The 22,958-nt window shown below is 42.2% G+C and overlaps 1 protein-coding gene across 3 annotated transcripts in view; it reads left to right on the forward strand.

The window, feature by feature from the left end:
• Nucleotides 1–3,722: 3,722 nt before the first annotated feature.
• Nucleotides 3,723–22,958, forward strand: part of RAD18 (RAD18 E3 ubiquitin protein ligase) — a 120,807-nt gene continuing 101,571 nt past the window's right edge. For all 3 annotated transcript variants that reach the window (XM_037055702.1, XM_037055703.1, XM_037055704.1), the window contains exons 1-3: nucleotides 3,723–3,861; nucleotides 8,230–8,311; nucleotides 22,182–22,243. In XM_037055702.1, the coding sequence (XP_036911597.1) occupies nucleotides 3,790–3,861; nucleotides 8,230–8,311; nucleotides 22,182–22,243 (216 nt within the window). In that variant the 5' untranslated portion in view covers nucleotides 3,723–3,789. The remainder of the gene's footprint in view (nucleotides 3,862–8,229; nucleotides 8,312–22,181; nucleotides 22,244–22,958) is intronic.

Genomic DNA, 22,958 nt, shown 5'->3' on the forward strand with positions numbered 1-22,958 from the left:
TTACAGTCCAAATTCTTTATCATCCCCAGGTCTTTGCAGGGCTGCCTCTATCTTATCAGCTGGGTCCTAGCACAACCGTCACCTTCTCAGAGAGGTCTTCCCAGATCATCCAGCTGACAGTGTCTTCCCTTTTCCAGCACGACATCCTGGTTTGTTTTCACATCACTTACCATTATATTAAATTAGCTATCCAATTTCCTAACATACTGGCTTGTTTCTGGCCTGGCCCCATCCTCCACCCAGGGTGTCAGCTCCCTGACAGCAGGGACCAGGACTCCCTCGTTCTCCAGCACCTGGCACAGGTGGATAGCAACTCAATAGACATTTGTTAAAACAGAGGCAAGAGTGGAGGCAAGGACGGGAGGGAAGAGGAGATAAGACCTGAGCCTCTCTCCCAGGACAAGAACGAGGATGGGTCCTGGAGGAAGAGAGAACGGAGGCCAGAGAGGAGGGGAGACCCTGGAGAGGGGCCCAGGGCCCTGGGACTCCTCCAGGTGCAGCCAAGCCAGGCCCTTCCCTCGGCTGGGAGCACATTTCCCTGACTGGGGTTATCAGATTCGGCAAATAAATGCTCGGTTAAATTTGAATTTCCGATAATCAGGGAATAAATCTTAACATAAGTATGTCATGTACAATATTTGGGATGTACTTATATTAAACGATGTTTGCTACTTATGTGAAATTAAAAGTTCCCGGGCATCCTGTGCTTTGTCTGGTGGCCCTGTCCCGGGCCCTCCCTTTGTGCTAAGTGCTACATGAGACTACTGAGCACTGGCCTGCTTTTTCAATGGGGAACACTTTGTGTTTATCCTGAAATAAGGAAGGGCCATCTCTTTGTTGATTTAACAGAAGGAGAATATCTGTGGCAACAGCAGCTTGTTAGAAGAGATTGGTTCCCAGGGTGGATAAACACCACAGGAGAGGCGAGGCAGAGATTCCTTGCCCTGACTCAGGGGGCCTTCAGTCCTGCTTGTGCCCTGCGACTTTGCTTCCCAGGTCCACGGTGCATTTGAGTGGGTGCTGTGAAGGAGAACAGGAACAGAACTGCTCCACCTGGGAGGAAAAGACTTGATGGGAACATGGGTTTATTCATTCATTTGGTCTCACTAGGCAGCCGGTGGCAGGAACTCAGAGGTGAATAGGATTGAGTGCTGCTCTGGGGGCTATCCAGACTCAGGAAGAGGACTCTGGACCTTTGGACCAACCACGGATGCCTGCTCCCAGATCCGCCTTCATGATTCAAGGGGAAGAGTACATTTCTTTCCTTTCTTCCCTCTCTTTCCTTCCCCATTTTTTCCTTTTCTCCTCTTCTCTCATCTACTAGCCCTTTGTCACATTAAACCTAATTACTTTGTAAACAACTAGGACCATAAAGGAGCAACTACTGGTGCACTCAGGTGGGGGTCCTGGTCCTTGTCCCAATGCCTTTGTCTCTCCAAACCCACCCTACTATCTCAGCATCCAGATCTAGGTAGGCAAGACCATCCGACTCAGCCAAGAGTTCATTTGCACACCATTTCCTGATTGGCGGATAAAAATCCACTGTAGCCTCCATCCTTCCCTGCCCTTCCCCACCTTCCTGTTGAAGCCCCAGTAAGTCCAGCATCCTAGAATCCTCAGACCTCTGCCTTGCTGCCTTGTCTGTTCAATTATTCCGTGATAAAATGTCAATGGGTGATCCCTCCTGGTTTGCGGTTGAAAGACCTAGGATCGAAGCTGGACATTGCCACTGACAAACTGTGTGATTTTGAATGAGTTCCTTTGCCTCTCTGAGGCCCAAAGACAATGTCTATAAGATGGGAATACTTCTCATAATGAAGGCCTTACGAGACAATTCTGTAGTGGTTAATGTGGACTCTTAGGCCAGAATACTCAAGTTCAAATCCTCCCTCTTTCACTGTACGCAGAGTTCACTAAGCAAGTTTCCTTTTTACTTCTCTTCTCTGATCTGGTTGGAGTGGGTCTGAAATAAGTCAATATGTGTAAAAATACCTAGAACAAAGCTTTGCGTACAAGTGCCTAATAAATGTCAGCTATTATTATAATGGATATTGAAGTCCTTTGTCCAGCTGCTATTAACATTATTATTATTGCCCAGTGAGTGTTTGGGAAAAATCCATTGAGTGTAGGTCTGGCTCAGGGGCCTCAGGCTCATTATAAAAAGAGGCCAAACAAATGGAACCTTAACCGCTCTGAGCCTCAGTGTCTTTGTCTATAAAATGGCGATAACGACCCCACCTCTGCCTGCTTCATAAGGAAGAGTGAGTGCCAATGGTCAGCACTTAGAAAAGCAACTGTTGAATGAATGAATGCATGGATCATGAGGGGTGGCAATGGCAAGGTGCCCTAGGCAACATAACTGTGTTGACTTGCTGCCCAGGAGACCTCGTACAGTGGAGACCCACCTAGGGCAGAGGATGAGTGCTGAGTTGAGCAGACAGGCTGAGTGGTTTGCTGGTCGGCTCTTTGTATTAGGATAATAGGTACTCTGGCACTAGGGGAGAGTGGAAATATGTTGGTACAGTTCTTTTTGGAAAAACACGTAGTGCTAGCTAGCACAGTTTAAAAGTATAAACAAATTGACCTGGTAGTTTCATCTACAGGAAGTCATCCACCAGATATCTTGGCTCAAGTGTGCCAGGATTTATAAGTGTGCTCTCTGCAAGTCTTTGCAATAGTGAAAAATTGGAAACAATATAAACATCCCTCAGTATGGGAGTAGACAAAAGAAATTGTGGTGTATCTATATTATGAAGTACATAGCCATTAAAAAGAATGAAGTAAAGCTATATGTATTAACATCCAGAGGCCTCAAGATGTATGAGTATGGTTGCGTAAACAAACAGAAAAACTCAGTTGACAGAGTTATGCATTTAATACAATATTTGTGGAATAAAACCTTATCTATGGATCTGCATAGGAAGTATCTGGAAAGCTACACGAAGTCAAGGTGGTTAAGAAAGGGAAAAATTTTAAATTAAAAATTTAATTTGATAAAAGAAAAGCACACCTTTAAAGTCCAGAGGCCCTGTTTGTATAATTTGGGCAATGATACTCCATGACTCAAGAAAACTCTATTCAGTTTTTTAAAAGATTTTATTCATTTATTTTCAGAGAGAGGGAAAGTGAAGGAGAGAAACATCGATATGTGAGGGATCTATGATGGGCTGCTGCTCACATGCGCCCCACCCCCAACTGAGGACCTGGCCTGCAAACTAGATATGTGCCCTGACTGGGAATCAAACCCACAACCCTCTCGTTCACATGCCGGCATACAACCCACTGAGACACACCAGCCAGGGATCAATTTTTTGAGCAGAGTATTTCTTTTATGACACTGACAATGATAATGCCTACCTCCCAATATTATGATAGGATTAAATGAAATGATAGATATGAAAACCTCTGCTCAGGGCGGGGACAGATGATTATAGCAACCAGGGAGGGCAACTTAAAGAAGACATTAGCCTAGAGACACTAGCCTTGAAAGATTTGGTGAGGTATAAATTTGGTTTGATACCAGGCTGTTTCTTCCCAACATTCAACACGCAGTTGTTTATTTCGGGTCTGATACAAAACCGGATGTGCACCTTCAACCGCTCGTCCTCTGCTACAAAAGGTGAAGATGCCCGGCGCGTGCGCAGTAATAGCATCTTGGGCTGCGCTCTGCCCACGTACTACAATTCCCGGCAGGCTCCGCGCACGCAGCCCGCGCATCGCGGACCACTGCGATCACGCAGTAGCGCGGGGAATTTCGAGTGGCAGTGGAGCGCAGGAGGTCAGTGGGCAATGGAGCCCCCGGGAGTAGCCATGAACTCTCTAGTCGAGCCTCGGTGGCCTCCGGGCCTGGAAGTCTTGAAGGTGAGTGCTTCGGAGAGGTTGGGGATGCCCAGGTGTCGGCGGGAAACCGGCCCCGCCTTCAGAGGACCGGGCGCCGGCGGCCGGCTTGGCCCTGGGTGCCCCGGGCTCTGCTCTGCAACTTACCATCCGCGTGTCTCTGGCCGCAGTTTCTTGGGGCCTCGGTCCCTCATGGTGAACTGAGGTTGGCAGTCTTATTGAACCGGCTGTTCTGCAGTTTAGCCACAACAACGACAATGACCTAGAGAAAAAGTTACTCTGAACGGTGAAAACGACGGGGACAACTAACCCTTTCTAAGGGTTTCCTGTGTGCCAAGTGTTATGTAAACGCTCGCAGGACGTTAGTTGAGAATTTCCCATAGTGTCACTGGACATGGTTTTGGGTAGACCTTGCATCAAAAAAAGCGACTTATTTGCTCACTTAGCGAAGCATATGGTTTCCTTTACATTCTGTTCTGTTTGTTCTAATTATCCTCAGTAAGCCTAGTGCCGGTTTGCTCTCCTTCCTGAGTGTCCTAACAGTTGTGCATGTCTCCCTTTTAAACAAAGACATCAGGACTCTCATTGTTTAAAGGATCAGCACTAGCCAGCCTTTCATTTAATTGAATTAATTCGTTTAAATAACATCGACTTGGAGGCTACTTTGGTTTTTGGCAAGGCGTTTCAGTTTCCACTTATCAGTAGCAGTGAGCCCTGTATTCCAGCTATATTTGGTGAAGAGCAAATACATTTTGCTGTGCTAAGAATCAGTTGCTTGGTTTTCCTCCTTGCAATGTGATAATTTCAGTTTTGTGGGCAAGATCACGTTTTCATTCTCTTCCTCAGACCATAAGCTTGGGGATTATGGTCTCTGTCCCACTGACTCAAAAGGCTGACTTTGAGGATTAAGCCAAGGGACTTGTGGGAAGTTTAAGTATGAGACCTTATTATCCTTGACATCATCAGCGTCGTCTGCAGTTTTGGGGGACTTGAGATACAGCCCTGTGGTGACAGCTGACATTGTGGAATGGGATCAAGGAAAGCCGTGGTTTTGAAGTTGTGGTGTCCTTGGTAGTGGAGAATAGCATAGATGATCCCAGGTTAAATCTGGTCTCTGTCTCTTATTTACCTGTGTGACCTTCAGTTAGTTACTAAAACTCTCTGAGCCTGACTTTCCTCAACTATAAACTGGAAGCAAAGAGAAACAGTGTATAAGGTTGGTTAAATGACTTGGTGTGTATGGGCAGGGATCCTGTCTGACTTACTGTACTTAACACAATGCGTGGCACGTGGCGGGTGCTCAGAAATTATTTGCCAGTTGATTGAAGGTATCTGGAAGGTATTCAAGTGTTGTATCTTATTATTAGCATGTAACATATGTTAACTTTTCAACTCCTTTTTATTTGCTGTTGTGAAGGTTGAATTGGATAAAGGAAGTGAAAGCTCTGTAACTTGTAAAGCTACCTGTTTGTAGATCTGGGCATATTTTATGTATTCTTACAACTCCCGCAGTGTTCTTTAGAGGCAGGTTCCGTGTCTCCTGTGGCTTTGATATCTCACCACAGCACTAAACTGAGGGGCCAGCACCAGAGAGTGTTCGGTGGTAGAGTTGACTGAACCCATATTAGAATCATGAAATCGTAAGGTTGGAAAGCCAGCCCCCTCCTCTGTTTTAATCCCTTTCATAATGTATTCTGCCAACTTCTCATCTAGTGTTTGCTTGAATTCCAAATGCAGGAACAAATGCAGGGCCCAGCACAAATAACATCCCTTTTTTATGACAAAATCTTTTATTACAAAATCATCAGTATGTAGTTCTGTAACATAACAATATCACATTCAAGCACACCATATGAAATTTTAGGTGAAATGTTCAAATTAAAAGTATAAACTATTACACTCATGTTATTACCCTACCAGCCACACTCAAGCAGGACTTCTGCTGTACCCTTATTAACTGTGCCCAGAAGGAGCTCTGTTTGAAGTTCTTTCTTATATTGAATAGAAATCTGACTTCAGATCTATGGTTAATCTAGTGCCCATGGAAAGACTGTGGTGTCTGAATTATTTATAAAATTTTTGTCTGTATGCTTATCTGAAAAGAGAGTCCATAATTTTCATCCATTTTTTTCAAAGGAATCTGTGACCCCCCCAAAACTTAAGAGCTGTTGCTTTCTTTATTGTCTTCACCCATTCCCTACTTCTCCCGTCCACTTTCTCCAAGTTAAAGAAATCCTGGGGCCCCCACTTGACCACTCCATGTTTGGGCTGACAAGCACGTGTGGTGTGCATTACTGTCCCGAAATGGCGTGACTGGAAATTCGTTCGAGAATGTTATAGCTCATCTGCTCTGGTGTCACCTTCCACAGATTGCGTTCAGCAGAGGGGTCAGAACCACTCCTCCACCAGAAGAGGATGGTTGTATGAAGGAAGTACAAGACACTAGATGCCAGACTCCGGCTTCCAGCTCTGCCTCTGCTCTTAATTGATTTTCAACACAATCCTCTCCTTTTGTGTCAGTGGTAGCTTATCATGCAAAATAATGGAAGAGCCCTGACTGGCGGTGTGGCTTAGTTTGCTGGGCGTTGTTCTGCCCAAGGAAAGGTCACTTCCTTCTGCTCAGGGCACGTGCCTAGGTTGTGGGTTCAGTCCCAGTGGCAACTGAGTGATGTTTCTCTCTCACATTGATGTTTCTCTCCATCTTTCTCCCTCCCTTCCCCTTCTCTCCAAAAATAAATTTTAAAAATCTTAAAAAATAATGGAAAATTTTTGGTATTTTAATGTTTATTTCCCTGGTTTAACCATAACAAAAATTTCTAGCTTTGACAGTTTATAAATGTATGTGGATATAGTAGAAAAGACATTAAAATTCAGGGTAAGAAAAAGGAGTAAGGGAAAGTTGCCCATTACCCTATTATCCCGAGATAACCACTGTTGGACACTTTCTCTCATTTCCTTTGTTTGCCACGTGTGTACTCATGCACGCATGTGTCTGCAGTGAGTATGTGCACTTAAAATTTGGGACCACTTTGGAGTCAGTTTCTTGGGTTTGATCCAACTGCTTTTAAGCTCTGTAGTCTAGTCTGTAAAACAGGTACAGATGCTGTAGACTTCACAGGATTGCTATGGATTAAACCACATGGTTCTGTTATTAGGTATTGTTGTAGATTTGTTCTCTAATTTTTTTGAAAGTTTCCATTAAAACAAGAATATTTTCCCATGGCATTTTTGTGTGAAAGCACTTTTTAAAATGGCTACATAATATTTCATCATAGGGACTATTAAGTGACATTAGTCTTTTTTTTGTGTGTGTTTTAAAATTTAGGTAATATGCTCATATGGTTCAAAAAATACATGAAATTAAAAGCAAAAGTCTGCCTCCCAACTTTGTCCCTTTCGTAACCCCTGTGACCATTATTTATTACTTTCTTAGGTTTCATGTCAGGGTGCCTTTATACCTATCTATATACAAGATAAAAATATAATACATTCTTATTCCCTCCCTTTTAAGCAAAAGGTAGCCTACCATATGTACTGTCTTTTTTCCCTTATTTCGGCAACGTCTCCGCATCAGCGCATAAGAGAGCCACCTCTTTTTTGTCTTCTCTCAGATATCTTCTCAGTATTCTATGGAACGGAATACATTTTACTTTAAGTGATTGAAAAGATTTGGGGCTGTGAGAATAGGTCCTTCCCTGTCCAGTTGCCTTCCAGGTTGGCACACATCTGTCTGGCTTTCCAGATTGTCCTCTTCACGCCCTGTGCTGTCACTGCTCCGGTCTCTGCAGGGCTGCCGCCTCTGGCTGCACGTAGAACCATGCAGGAGCCAGGAGGGAGATGAGAAGTTTGGTCCTGGCTGGACTCATGCCCCACATGTGCCTGCTGTGGATACTCGTCTCCTCATTTGTGAAGTAGGGTTTTAATTAGATAATTTCTAATGCATGGCTGTAGTATTCACTGATTTGGTTTTTAACCAGTGTGCTAACTTGCTACTGGTACTCTTCACCTAGCAGTGACTGTGGGCCAGGGGGCAGGGTCTGAAGAGAAGGCGGCTTGGAGTAAGAGCTGGAAACACTTGGGAAGGGAAGCAGAAACAGAGTAGCCCTTTTGTGAAGGGGTAACAATATTGCATAGGAATCTATACAGTGTCAGCTTTATCTGTCTAAAGTGTTTCGAGTAACCTGAGTTTGAATGTGTAAGAGTCATGGGGGAGGTTTTCCTCTATTCGTTAAGGTCCCCTGCAGTTGAAGTGTAGTTTGCATTTGAGTGTGTATATTTGAGAAAAGTGTTATTAAATGATTATTCTTTTTAGGGTATGGAGAAAGAGTTCTGTGCCAGACCTTTTGATCTTGGTACCTTTCTGATACCTATACATGTGTGTTTACGTTTCAGACAGTAGATGATTTGCTGCGGTGTGGAATTTGCTTTGAGTATTTCAACATTGCCATGATGATTCCTCAGTGCTCACATAACTGTAAGTACCGCTGTTTCTGTGAACTAGTCAAAATGTGATTTTTATGTGAGGTGGTATGAATTCGATACCAGAGGTAAGTACACATTTATCTCTACTTTTAGCTGCATCTTGAAGTTTTCAGAAGATCTTTTCCACTGTTTCCTCTTGAATACTGAAGTTTTTACAGAGGCTCTTATATTTTCTATCACCGTCTTTTGGATTTTTTTATGTCTTATAACATTTACAGCAATAACGATTCTGGTCATGATATGTGGTTTTTTATTTGCCAACCACTTTTAGATGTTAAATTTCAGAATTTTTGTTTTTAGCAGGATAACAGATAGGTGGTTCAATTAAATAGTTTATGTAGAATTTCAGAGTATAAAAATCCCAGTGGAGGTATTGTACCACTGAAGAGTCTTACCAGTTTATCACTGAACTAACTGGACAGACTCTTATACTGGAATCTTCTAGTACTTTTCTTTCTGAGTCTAGTGTGGAAGTATTTTTTACACTTGAGGCATTTAGCACATAGGGGTGAGCCTGTCCTTGGTCAGGAGCTGGCTATCCAGTATATGAATTATCTGAGTTCATGATCTTTAGGCCCCTATTTTTTTTCTTTTTTGTGAGAGAGAGGGAAGAAGAGAGGGAGAAAAACATTGATGTGAGAAAAAAACATTGGTTGGTTGCCTCTCCTATGTGACCAAACTGGCAACCCAGGCATGTGCCCTGATTGGGGATCGAACCTGTGACCTTTCACTTTTCAGGATGGTGTCCAACCAACTGAGCAACAGTGGTCAGGGCTCTGTTCTCTACTTTCAGGTTGATTTTTCTTGGAAAGTTAGAAAAACCCAACAACTTTGACTTAAACAAATGTTTTTGTTGGGCAGTAAGCTTCGGTGGAAGAGTTTCCGTAGGGAAGACATAAGAGGATGGTGGTCATTAGACATGGTCATTAGAGACGCACTTGGGCTTGACCCTTGCACTTCCCACTTAGTAGGCTGATGAGTGTGCAGGTGCCCAGTATTTTTTCAAAGGTAAAAATCTGGTGAGCAGTTTTACCTTAGCCAGTGGTCACGAGAATTGAATGTACCTGGTCCACTGTCTGACAGGGTATCAACCCTCAATAAATGTTCATTTCCTTTCTAGGCCAGATTCTTTTTGTTGTTGTTGTTGAATGTTTATTTCTTCCTTCTGGTCCAAATTGTTGATTTGTGTCCCAGTTTCCTCCCCTTCACTGTTGGTTCCCTGTGTATTTTTCTTTATTTCACTTTGCATAGCCTTCATTTTTTCCTGTACTTTGTGACCATGCTCAACCATTTCTGTGAGCATCCTGATTACTAGTGTTTTGAACTCTGCACCTGGTAGGTTGGCTGTCTTTTCATGGCTTAGTTGTATTTTTGGAGCTTTGATCTGTTCTTTCATTTAGGCCACATTTTTTTGTCTCAGTGCTTGTTACCTTATAAGGGGTGGAGCCTTAGATATTTGCCAGGGTGGGGTGCCCCACCTCTGTGTTGTGTGGCGCTGTTGTGGAGCAGTGGTCAGAGAGCGGACAGTGCCACTTGCTCAGCTCATGGCTGGCTTTCGGTCACTTCCCCTGCTCCCCACAAGCAAATTGTACCCTGGTGGTGCTGATTCCAGGTGGGTGGGTTTGTTGTGTACATTCTACGACCCTGTGGGTCTCTCCAACGACCTTTCCTGTGAGACTGGGAGTTTTTTTCTTTTTTTCACTTTAAAAATACATATTTTATTAATTATGCTATTACAGTTGTCCCATTTCCTCCCTTTATTCCCCTGGGCCCTGCACACCCCTCCCACCCACATCCCCCCCTTTAGTTCATGTCCTTGGGTCATATATATAAGTTACTTGGCTTCTACATTTCCCATACTATTCTTACCCTCCCCCTGTCTGTCTTCTACCTACCATCTATGCTACTTATTCTCTGTACCTTTTCCCCCTCTCTCCCCACCCCCTCCCCCACTGATAACCCTGCATGTGATCTCCATTTCTGTGGTTCTGTTCCTGTTCTAGTTGTTTGCTTAGTTTGTTTTTGTTTTCGTTTTAGGTTTGGTTGTTAATAACTGTGAGTTTGTTGTCATTTTACTGTTCATATTTTCAACTTCCTTTTCTTAGATAAGTCCCTTTAACATTTCATATAATAAGGGCTTGGTGATGGTGAACTCCTTGAACTTGACCTTATCTGGGAAGCACTTGATGTGCCCTTCCATTCTACGCAATAGCTTTCCTGGATAGAGTAATCTTGGATGTAGATTCTTGTCTAGGCCAGATTCTTACTAATAACCACGATAAGTTTTGGGAATTGTTTCAAAATGTGTGCTAACAGCATCTTGATTTAGCTATGACTTCTATAAAATAAAATACATCCATTTTAAGTGCCCAGTGGAGTGTAGAGGTGCTAGTGAGTTTTGACAACTGCATGTACCATGTAGCTGCTGCGGTTGGGTACTGAACATCCTGCCACCTGATCGAGTCCTTCTGCCCATCCCAGTCATTGTGGCTGCAGGCAGTCACGTGTAGGTCTGCTACTGGCCTCTTTTCTGTCCCATTGATCTGTTCTTGTGCCAGTACCACCTTGTCCTAATTTAGTAAGTCTTGAAGTCAGGCATTGTAAATACTTCAACTTTGTTTTTATCAAAATTTTGGGGGTACTTTTAGGATCTTTGCATTTTACATTCATTTCTGTATAAACTTTAGAATCATATTGCAAATTTCTACAAAAAAAGCTACTGAGATGTGCATTAGGATTGTACTGAACCTGGAACTCAAACTGGGGAGAATTGACATCTTAATAGTGTTGAGTCTTCAGTATAGGAACATGGTGCTTTCTTCCATTGTTTAGCTTTTCTTTAATTTCTCTCTACAACATTGTTTAGTTTTCAGTGCACAGGTCTTGCACATAGAAATACAGTTTTTTTATTTTAACCTTTTATCTTGTGATCTTGTTAAATTCACTTTTTTTATCCTCATCTGAGGACATTTTTTCCGTTGCTCTTAGAGAGAGAGGAAGGGAGAGAAGCATTGATGCGGGAGAGAAGCGCCGACTGGTTGCCTCCTGTATGCTCCTGGCCTGGAGATCGGCACCCACGCTGGAGATCTTAGGTGTCCGGACCAGGGACGGAACCTGCACCTTTTGGTTATGGGACGATGCCCCAACCAGCTGAGGCATGTCAGCCAGGGCACGACATTCACTTCTTAATTCCAGCATCTGTTCTGCTGCTTACTTAGGAATTTTTACATGTACATTCATGTCATCTGTGAATAAAAACAGACTTATTTCTTCCTTTCTAATCTATATGCCTAATATTTCTTGTTGCACAGGCTGGTGCCTCTGGTTCAGTGTTAAGTAGACGTGTTGGGGGTGGACAACCTCTCCTTATTCCCAGTTTTATGGGGAAAGCATTCAGATTTTATGTTAGTTGTAAATTTTACCATGGCCTTAGTACATTTTCTAAATTTGTCAATTCGTGGAAGTTCTCTATGCTCTTAATTAGCTGAGAGGGTTTTTTTTTTTAAAGATTTTTTAAAAGATTTTATTTATTTATTTATCTTTAGAGGGGAAGGAGAGAGGGAGAGAAACATCAATGTATGGTTGCCTTTCGTGCCTCCCCTGCTGGGAGTTGGCCTGCAGGGAACCAGCCTACAACCCAGGCATGTGCCCTGNAGACGTGTTGGGGGTGGACAACCTCTCCTTATTCCCAGTTTTATGGGGAAAGCATTCAGATTTTATGTTAGTTGTAAATTTTACCATGGCCTTAGTACATTTTCTAAATTTGTCAATTCGTGGAAGTTCTCTATGCTCTTAATTAGCTGAGAGGGGTTTTTTTTTAAAGATTTTTTAAAAGATTTTATTTATTTATTTATCTTTAGAGGGGAAGGAGAGAGGGAGAGAAACATCAATGTATGGTTGCCTTTCATGTGTCCCCTGCTGGGAGTTGGCCTGCAGGGAACCAGCCTACAACCCACATGTGCCCTGACTGGGAATCGAAACCGCGATCCTCTGGTTCGCAGGCCTGTGCTCAAACCACTGAGCTAGACCAGCCAGGGTGCTGAGAGGGGTTTTTTTTGTTTTGTTTTTTAATGAATAGGTGTTGAATTTTGTCAGGTTTGTTTTCTGCACCTATGGAGATCCTCATGTGATTTACTTTCTTTATTATATAATATGATTAATTACATTGACTTTTGAATGTTAAAACAACTTTGAATTCCTTTTAAGAAATTTGTCCATTTATATAAGCTGTTGGGTTTATTGGCATTGAGTTTTTAATACGCTTCCTAATTGTCCTTTTCTTATCTTTATTATTTCCTTTCTTTTACTTATTGGAATTTAGTTTGCTCTTATATCCCTAGGTTAAGGTAAAAGCTTAGATCGTTGATGTTAGGTTTTTCTTCTTTTCTAATGTGAGCATTTAAAATTGTGAATCTCTCTCTGAGCACTGCTTTAGCTGCATTCCACACATTTTGATATGTTTTCACTTTTATTTGGTTTAAAGTGTATTCTGAATATAAAGATTTAAATTCCTTCTAAATATGTGATTTCTTCTTGGTCCATGAGTCATTTAGAAGCCTGTTCTAAATATTTGGGAGTTCTCCTGATATCTTCCTATTACTATGTTCTGGTCAAAGAACATAATCTTCTTTATTTCAGTTCTTTAAACATTTTCTAGTTTAAAGAAATGAGACTAGCTTATGACACAGCATATGGTATTTCTTGGTTAATGTTTCATGTACACTTGAAAAGAATGTCTATTAAATATCAATTATGTCAAGTAGATAGTGCCCTGAAGTCTTCTGTATCTTTAGAGTCTTTACGTTTTATCAGTATGGAGAGAGGAGTGTTGAAATCTCCAACTGTAATTGTGGACTTGTTTATTTCACTTCTATCACTTTTTGCCTTTTGTATTTTGAAGTGCTTTTATTAGGTGTGTACATATTTATGATTATTTTGTCTACTTGATGAATTTACTGTTTCCTTATCATCAAATGGCCCTCTTCTGGCAATATTCTTTGCACTGAAGTCTACTTTTTTCCTGACATTAATGTAGCCACTCTTACTTCTTTAAGCGAGAAGTAATAGTCTTTGCATGGTTTAACTTTTTCCATCTTTTACTTCTAACTTGTGTGTGTCCTTATATTTAAATTGAGCTTTTTATAGACAACGTATATTGGGCTTTCCCCTGTAATTCAGTTTGACAATATCTGTTTTTACTTGGAATATTTAGACCTATGTTGTTTAGTACTGTAAATGCTAGCCACACAGTTATTTACATTTTAATTAAAATCAATTAAAGTTAAATCAAATTAAAACTGCTTTCTTGGTTGCCACCTCCCACAGATTTTACAGGCTGCTTTCTTTATGGAAAGACCTTCACCAGTCAGCACAGCTAGAGATTCCGGGGGTGTATTAAACCTTTTCTGTGGCCCTGGTGGGTGTGGCTTGGTTGATTGGGGCACCATCTCATGCACTGAGGGGTTTCAGGTTCGATTACTGGTTGGAGCACGTGCCTGGTTTGAGGGTTCAATCCCCAGTCGTGGCTCAGGTGGGAGACAGCCAGTAAATGCTCCTTCCTTCCTCCCTTCCTTTCTGTCTCTGTGTCACAAACACTGAAATACTGTCCTGTAGTGATGATTAGAAAAAATTAAAAAAGAAAACCTTTTCTCTGGATATGTCTTTTGAGTGTGAATTACCAATGAGATATTTTGCTGGTTTCTCTTCATTAGTTTGTAATTTCTTGCATCTTCTGGTATCTGTGCACTGCAGGACCTCTAGAACTGTAGAAAGCTACTTAGCTCTTTTATGTTCCTGGTGGCTCACCAGGCATTTGGAGTGTGCCAGGTCCCAGTAGCACCTCAAGTCAAACAAGACAGAAGCAGCCCCTCAGGCATCCCCTTAGCCAAAATATTGGATGCATGCTTCCCTCTTTTCTTTCTTCCAAAGGAAAAGCTGCTGAGCCGTATTGGCCTCTGTTGGATGTACCGTGGGTTTTCTGGAGCAGCAGCAAGCTGCCCAGCTCTTTATTGTTCTCAGCAGTCCCTAGGCATCTGTGGCATGATGGATCCCATCAGCACTCTGAGTTGGATGAGAGAGAAACCAGTCCCTCTGGTAGCCTTCCTAAAGCTGGAACATTAGATGGGCGGTCTTTCCCAGAGAGAAAAATGAGACATGAGTGTCTCCAGCGTGCTTCGTGCCTCGCTGGGTGAGGGGTGATGGTGAGTGAATGTTTGCTAGTCTAAACCATCGTCTTTGTTCTCAGTGACCCCCAACTTGGGGCCCTTTCCTGTCAGTGTTTAGACTCAGTCGGGACAGAAACTAGTCCCGTGGGCAGTCTCCTGAGAAGTCTGAATGTCTCGTTCTTCTCTTTCACTCCCCAGGGAGAAGCTGGGAGTTGGGGATTTTTCGGTTCATGGGGTGCTGAGCCAGACAGAGTTGCTCCAGCAAGTGAATGCCACAGATTTCCTACTGGACCCGTGGCTGATTTTGCACTCACTTGGGGTGCAGGAGCATCTCAACTGCCATCTGCGTTTCTCACAAAGGGAATTGGCTCATGTATTGTTAGTTGATACCTCCATGGGGAAGAGAGGGTCCGGCTTCCTATTTTGCCATCTTGCTGACATCACCTTCTTTCTATGGCTAATTTACCCTCATACTTAGGTATGACATTCTGGAGTGTCTACTGAATACCCAAACTGGATGGTAGAAAATTTAAGAACTCCCAGCCCTGTGAAACCTCTTCAGTTACTGTTCTTACCAAGGAAGTTGTTCTTTGTCTGGTCTCATGGATTTTCACTCTGTATATGTGCAGATTTGCATTTAACCACAGAATTGGGTGGATCCCTATTCGTATTTCTGAAGGTCTTCCTATATGTGTAGCCTCTTTCTTTCTGGTATTCTGCTTTACAGATATTAACTGCCTGGATTGCCTTGAAGTCTGACCTTTGTTTCTCCAACTAGCAAGGCTGATGCTCTGTCTGGCTCTCTCCAGTGTACTGTAGTCAGGCAGTTGCCTCCAGGCAGCATCCTCGGGCTGTGGTAGGACTGTCATTTCTGCCATTGTCCAAAGTCTGAATATGGTTGTTCCTCCAGTGTTTTACTTGTTTCTCAAAGGAGGGTAATTCCTGACCCTGTTACTTTCTCCTGGACACAGGTGGAAGTCCCTTCTATAGATTTTAATTATGTCATTTTAGAGAAGAAAGGCTTTACTTTTTATGAATTCAGTGAACTCCACTTAGCTGGAGGCTTTACTTCCATTCTTCTCTTCTATGTCGCTTACAGATGTCACTTACAGTTGTCACTGATGTCATTCCTAAGAGGAAATTGGTGGAGGGTACTTTTAATAGTGATAATTTATTTTATGAGCACTTACTTTTCATTCTGTACCTCTCTACATTCGGGAGGCCTTTTCAACTAAACGCCACTTGTCACAAGTTCTTTCAAGACTAAGAATCGCTGTGGGTCTGTAGTGTTGTTTTAATGGCACAAAAGCCCCTGGAACGTCGAGGGAGCCAGGTTTGGCTACCGTGTTCTGCTCCCGGCCTGGATCCATGGAATTCGTGATTCGGAATGCTGGCTGCGAACTGCTGCTCCTTAAACATTCAGGGTTTATTATTTTAAACCATTTTATTTTCCTTTTGTTTTCATTTTTTGGGTATGAGTAATGAACACTGCATTTGCAGATGTGCTGAGATTTTAGTGGGGCGTGTTGACAGAATGCAGGTCAATTAAATTGGTCCAAATTCATGCTATTAGAGAGAATATTTTGGGGGAGAGGGAATGGGCTTTCTCCAACCTGTAAAATACCAAGAGTGAGAATTATTTTTGCTAATAAACTGATATGCTCAAGTACCAGTTTTCTTTGCACCTGCACCGTTTTTCTGACTCGATAGGGGTTTGTCCTGCTAAATGAAACCGTTGGCTCTGGGTGCTGTTACGTTAAGGAGGGACCAGCAATCATCTTTCTTTTCCTTTTGTGGATTTTGACTTAAATTCATTAAGTCTTGTGCTAAAATAAAAAGCACCTTAATTTCATTTTTGAACGTGAGATATGAAATGTTCTTTTAATGACGTTTGGGTAAATTAAGAGGAGCTATACTGTTCTTTTAGGCAAATAGTGTGTTCTTCCTTTTTTGTTCTTAAGAGGCACCAGAGTGAAACAAGGGAGGGGTAAGAGATAGTTACGCGCACAGAAGGGCCGTAGAACTGTGCAGACCTGCGCGTAGGGCGGGGCTGGAGTGCTGGTTGTTGTTTGAAAGGATGTTTTTTGTTACCAGCTAACTGGTCTCCGGACACTGGAACTGGAGGCAGAGGCCAGTGTTCTCAGCTTTCCAGGACCTCCTGTTCCATCCAGAATTGGCTTTTCTGGTTTGGCTGGGACTATTTTTGAAATGGTTCTATTCTCATAAAATCCTTAAGTCACACACAAAAAGGGTTGGTTTAAGTTTTAGAAATTTGCTTTTTACTGTTAGGATGCTAGGTTCTTTTGGTATTCGAAAGTCAGCAGGTGGCTGCAGTCGTGTTTGAGATTAGAAATACCTTCTCTCCACCAAGGCCTGGATGTTTCTGTGAAGCTACCCTTCATGTCATTGGTTTAGTCTCCCTTCCCGTCCCATCCCGCACTGCTCATAGGTGAGCCCTTGGCTAGAAAAATCAGACGTCACAGGTGATTTAAATAAAGCCACCTAGGAATAAATAGACTCTGAAGGTCCAGAGCCCTTCAGCTGCTTGAACTTGAGTGGAATAGCAGTGTTGCTCACTAGAGAATAAATTACGTCAGTCTGCAGTTCACCAGTACGTATTTGGTAGTCCACTAGTAGGCTGAAATTAAGCCAATGACCCGCTCTACTTGGGACTAACGTCTGGTTCTCCATGTTTCAAAACAAAACGCACACAAGACTGCGTGGAAGAGAAAGCACCGGCCTCATTACACACAATCTGGTATCTACGATCGTAAATATTACTTGTATAACCATAATACATGTATGTTATAAATAAATTGTAAATACTTAAAAATTAGTTAGAATTATGTTACCATAGGCTCTGTTACTTGCCTTTGCCACCTGTTAGCTCGGTGGCCTTGGGCAAGGGGGCCGAGTCCTCTGCTGCGTTTTCCTTCTTGTGAAGTGGAGCTAATATTTGTCACAACCTCAGGTTGCTGGGAGGATCAGAAGAGCTAACACCCTGACCTGTGAGGCTCAGTGGGTCCAGTGTTGTCCCGCAAAGCCAAAGGTTGCTGTTTCGATTCCTGATCAGGGCTCATGCCTAGGTTGTGGGCCCAGTTCCCTGAGGTGCATGTAAGAGATCAATGTTTCTCTCACACATCACTGTCTCTCCCTCGCTTTCTTCCTCCCTTTCCCTCTCTCTGAAAATAAATAAATCTTTTGAAAACAAGCATTAACATGTGTAATGTACTTTAAACAGAACATACAGTGAATGTACAGGTCTGTCCAGAAGGTATCTAGCCATGTAATATGAAAAATAGAGACATTTATTGAAGAAGATACAAGAAACATTGTACAAGGACAATGACACCTCAGTCCCCTTCAAAATAGTAGCTTGGTGCCTCACACAGTTCTCCCAGTTGCCATCAGCTGCCCTGTTGTGTTTTCCTGAATCTCATTGACAGTTTGAAATCTCTTCCCTGTCAAAGGCAGTTTTAGTTTTGGGAAAAGCCAGAAGTCCCAGGGTGCCAAATCTGGGCCGTAAGGTGGCTGAGTCACCTGGGTGATTTGACGTTTCGTCAAAAAACCCTGCAGGAGATGTGATGCGTGATTGGGCATGTTGTTGTGATGAAGCTACCAATCACCAGTTGCCTGTGGCTGTGGCCTCTGAATCATCTGAATGTTGTCCATGGAGGAATGTTCAAGCTTAGTGAAAATCTGATGCAGATTCATTGCTTTACTCGCTCATTTTGAATGTGATGGCCACACAGTACACATGTTCACTCAATAGCCCCCACTGACTAGTACAGTGAAGTCATCCTTGTTCACACAGGCACATTCCAGCCAAGTCTCCTTGGCTGCCAGGTTATATCAATGTGGTGCAGACTGTTCTCATTATATTAACAGTGTGGTTGGACTTTTTCTGGACAGACCTCATACAGTGTTATGTTAAATTATGAGAAATTGCCAATATTTGTCTTTTTTAATTTCCCCCAAATGATTTTCATATGGTACAACCTAATAGCAAAAACATACTAAGTTTTAAAAAAATAATGATAATAATAATTGTTGTTCAGTTAGAATCACATATTATGGGTGTGATTTACTGACCTAAAGCTAATGAATCAGTATGGCTTGAGTTAGGGCCTCAGAAACGAAATTAAAATCAACCATGAACTGCCCTTGGCGGCTCTGATGCACGGCTGGGTTTGGGAACTCTTGGCCTTCACTGTTACTCCGGAGACTTACAGTGTGAAGAGAGGAATGTGGATAGCAGGGGTCTGGAGAGGACTTTTGCTTTAGAATGCATCATACCCCATGTCTCATCCATACCTGATGTTGGTGTTATACAGACAGGCCTTTGGACTTCAGAGTTGACGCTGGAATGAGACTTTTGGGGTTACTAAGATGGGATGAGTGTGTTTTCTGTGGGAGAAGGACAGGGACTTTGGAGGATGAGTGGTGGAGTGCTGTGGAGTGTTTTCCCGCCAATTCATTTAATTGAAGCACTCATTCCCAAAATGATGGCATTTGGAGAACAGACCTTTGTGAGGTAAAGAGGTTTAGATGAGGTCACGAGGATGGGTCCTCGTGATGGGATTAGTGCTTTTCTCAGAGGAGACCGGAGAGCTTGTTCTCTCTCCTGCTGCCCTGTGAGGACACAGTGGGTAGGAGGGGATCTACAAGCCAGGAAGAGAATTCTCATCAGAAATGGACTGTACTTGCATCATGATCGTGGACTGCTGCCCTCCGGAACTGTGAGAAATAAAATTCTGTTCCGTAAGCAACCAGTCTCCAGTATTTTGTTACATGGCGGCCCGAATTGACTAAGACACCCAGTTCCTCCCTCCAGTCCTCTGTGTCGTTGCTGTTACGCATTTCACTTATATGTAAGCATATGTTTGTCCATAAGCATAGGTGATGTAATACTTTGTTGCTCTTATTTTGAACAAACTTGTTTGTTAGATCAGTTAAGATAAAAGAATGAAAGCTTTTACTTTCACTTGTTCCTTCAGTGCTATTCCTTCCTTTATGGAGGTGGGGTTTCTGAGCTACATCATTTTCCTTCTCTCTGAAGAACTTCTTTTTAACATTTCTTGCAAGGCAGGTCTACTGGAAGCAAATTCTCTTAATTTTTATTAGCCTGAGTAAGTATCTCCCTCATTCTTGCAAGATGCTTTCTCAGGCTACAGAACTCTAGGTTCGTGTTTCTTTCCTCAACACTAAATCTTTCACTTCATTCTTTTCTTGACTGCATGCATTCTCAGGAGGTGGATTTAATCTAACCTTTGTTCCTTGATGGGTAAGGTGTTTTTCCCTCTGGCTTCTTTCAAGTCTTTTTTATCTTTGTTTTACTGCAGTTTGAATATGATAAACCGTCATAGGATTTTTTTTTGCATTTATCCTGCTTCGTGTACTGTGGGCTTCCAGGATCTGTGGTTCGGTGTCTGACAATAATTTGGGGGAAATTTCGGTCATTATTGCTTTACATATTTTCTGTTTCCTTTTTGTCCTTTGGGTATTGTCATTATGCACAGTTATACCTTTTGTATCTGTCCCACAGTTCTTAGATACTCTCTTCTGGGTTTTTTCATTCTTTCTTTTTTTCCTCTTCAGTTTGGAAGTTTGTATTGAAATATGCTCAAGCACAGAGATTCTTTTTTTCTCATCTGTGTCCAGTGTACTAGTGAGCCCATTAAAGGCAATCTTCATTTCTGTTACAGCATTTTTGATCTCTAACATTTGAATGTGTTTTAAGATTTTCATCTGTGCCTATGTTACCCATCTGTTCTTGGATTGTTGTCTACTTTGTTCGTTAGAGCCCTTAGCATATTAACCATAGTTGCTTTAAATTCCTGGTGTGATAATTCCACATCCTGCCAGATTTGACTCTGGTTCTCATGCTTGCATTTTCTTCAGACTGTGTTTTTTGCCTGTTGGTATGCCTTACAGTTTTTTTCCTGATAGTGGGATGTAGTGTACTAGGTACAAGGAGCTGCAGTACGCAGTCCTTCAGTGATGTGAGGTGTGTTCTGTCATCCTGTCATTAGTCTCAGCCCTTAAGTCAGCGTGCGCCCTTGGACTGTGTACCTCACAGGTGCTTCTCAGGTGCCCCTGGGGTCCCCCAACTTCCCCAGGTTGACAGGACAGGACAGGACAGCTAGAAGTAGCTGGAGGTGGTTGTTTCCCTTCCCCCATGTCACCTGGTCTCTGATAATACCCTAATAGAATAGGTTCTGGTAAAATAGTTTCTCTTGAGGGCAGGTCTTGGTAAGAAGAGAACAGTGCTCTGGTGTATTTCAAAACTATTGCTTTCCCTCTCCCTCTGCAGAAGGACTAGGGGGACTCTCGTCTCATAGTCACTTTGAGAACCTGGTAGAACTGTTCAAGTTGAAATTCAGTAAGTGTGTGCCAGCGAAATATCTGTGTTGCCCTGGAGTTTTGAAACTCAGGCTTGTCCACACTGAGCCTCCAGCAATTTGTCAATTACAGTCCAGGTTTTGCAACCCCACCTGCCCTCTCCCAACTCTGGTTCCAGCAGAGGTTTCTTCTCTGATTTCCCCATAAGTTTCTGGTCATGGGTTTTTACTCTGGTAAGTGTTACTCTCTGAATCCAGCCTGTCTGTCTCTCCAATTTTGAGGGCAGCAGGTTGCTCTGTGACCCCTGTTCTCTGATGGATCTAAGAAGAGTTGTTGATCTTCCAGTCTACTCACCTTTTTCTTGTTTGGAAGAGCGTGGGCTTCCAAGCTCCTTACATCCAAACCAGTAGCCGGAAGTCCCCTTTATTCACCTTTGCTTCCCAAAGAAGTTAATTCTGCCTGTTTTATCTTTTTTATAACTTGTTCTAATTTTTTCCGCCTGGATGCTCTTACTGAGGCTGGTATAACTTGTTCATTTGCTGGATATCTGTAGCCGAACTCGTACTGTCCCCTCCTCCTTCACTAAACTGAATCCTGTTTTAAATGAAGCCCCTTCCCTGAGCTGAGCTTGGGCTGCTAGCAGATTATGTACCAGTAAGGTACCATTCTGATGTTGGTCACATGTATTTTTTTTGTGGCGTGGGGGAGGAGAATTGTTTTATACTGCCTTGGGTGTGAAGAATTTAGTTAATGTCAGTTCCTATTTAAGTCATTAGGACTTATTAAACTGTAATTGTTTCACTATTTTGTAAATAGTGACCTCCATGAGGTCAAGAACCTTTCATTGTATATTGTTCTTTTCGTAGTGCTTGCCACAAAAGTACTTGTTAAATGTGGGATGGTGGACATCATTTATAAAGTTAGGGTATAGAAATCCCTAATTTTATAACCTGGGTATATATTATTTCTTAAAGTGTACCTACCTTATTTCAAAGTTTATACTTTAGAGTATTAGGCAGTAAATATTTTTGACATGTTAATACAATATCCACCTCAGGTCTTACATGCATGTTTGGTACATGTTGTGGGTGGATGCAGAGAGCGATGCGTGCTACTTATGGAGTGGTGGTGTCCTAAGGACTTGTGATGATTATTATTCAATGCGTTTTTCTCTCCTAAAACTGTTATTTAATCACATTTGCAAATGTGCGTAGGTAGAGGTACTAGAATTTTCAGATTATAATGATATACCTTAGATAATGATAATATTCAATAATTTAAGTCAGATTTTGTTAGAGGTCAGATTCCTGTATTATTAATATAGCTTATTAATTTGTTGCATTTATATTTTTGCAGACTGTTCTCTCTGTATAAGAAAATTTTTGTCCTATAAAACACAGTGTCCAACTTGTCGTGTGGTGAGTTTTTCTTTCCTTTTTTTTTGTTTTAAAAAACTTACTGGTTGGTGCAAATATTTCTGCTTCATGTGTATACAAATGCCCAAGGGAACATGTGTAACTGTTGACTTAAGCCTCATAAAAGATATTTGCAGAAGGAGCTCTAAAACACATATGCAAGGAACTGGGCTTTATTCAAGGTTTTTTGGGGATTTCTGATGACCTAAATGTATTTTAGGAGGTAAAAACTAACTTCAAGTTCAGAATGTAGCACTCAAATCTAAAGACCTGTGTTTTTATGGCTGTTCATTTTTTTCTAATTTCTCACATTGGGTAGAAAATCTGATGGGAGGGTTATTTATTTTCAAAGGACTGGTCTAAGTATTTGTGCAGAAAACGGATTTGTGGCCATTGGGCTTCACCCAGCCTGACTGGTCCTTGTTTCTTTCCCAAAACAGACCTTCAGGGACAGCACTGGGCAGTTTGTTGGTACTGGTTTCTGAAGTGGTTCAAGTAGTGGAAATAGATGAAAGCACAGCTTAAGAGGGAAAGTAAACATAAAGAAAGAAGTAAAAGAGACGGTAGGGTCTAACTGAAAGGGCACCTTAACCCTTAACCTGGACCAGATTAAGGGTTTGGTTCTCCTAGTATGATGCCTCTGGTAGGTACAAAGTGTCAGAATTCCTCTGCGTTATCATGTAAAAACCCTATGTAAAAAATGGTAGTTTGTTTCTCA

Source organism: Sturnira hondurensis, unplaced genomic scaffold (assembly GCF_014824575.4).
Source record: "Sturnira hondurensis isolate 20B ecotype Veracruz unplaced genomic scaffold, ASM1482457v3 Scaffold0008723, whole genome shotgun sequence".
Lineage (NCBI taxonomy): Eukaryota > Metazoa > Chordata > Mammalia > Chiroptera > Phyllostomidae > Sturnira > Sturnira hondurensis.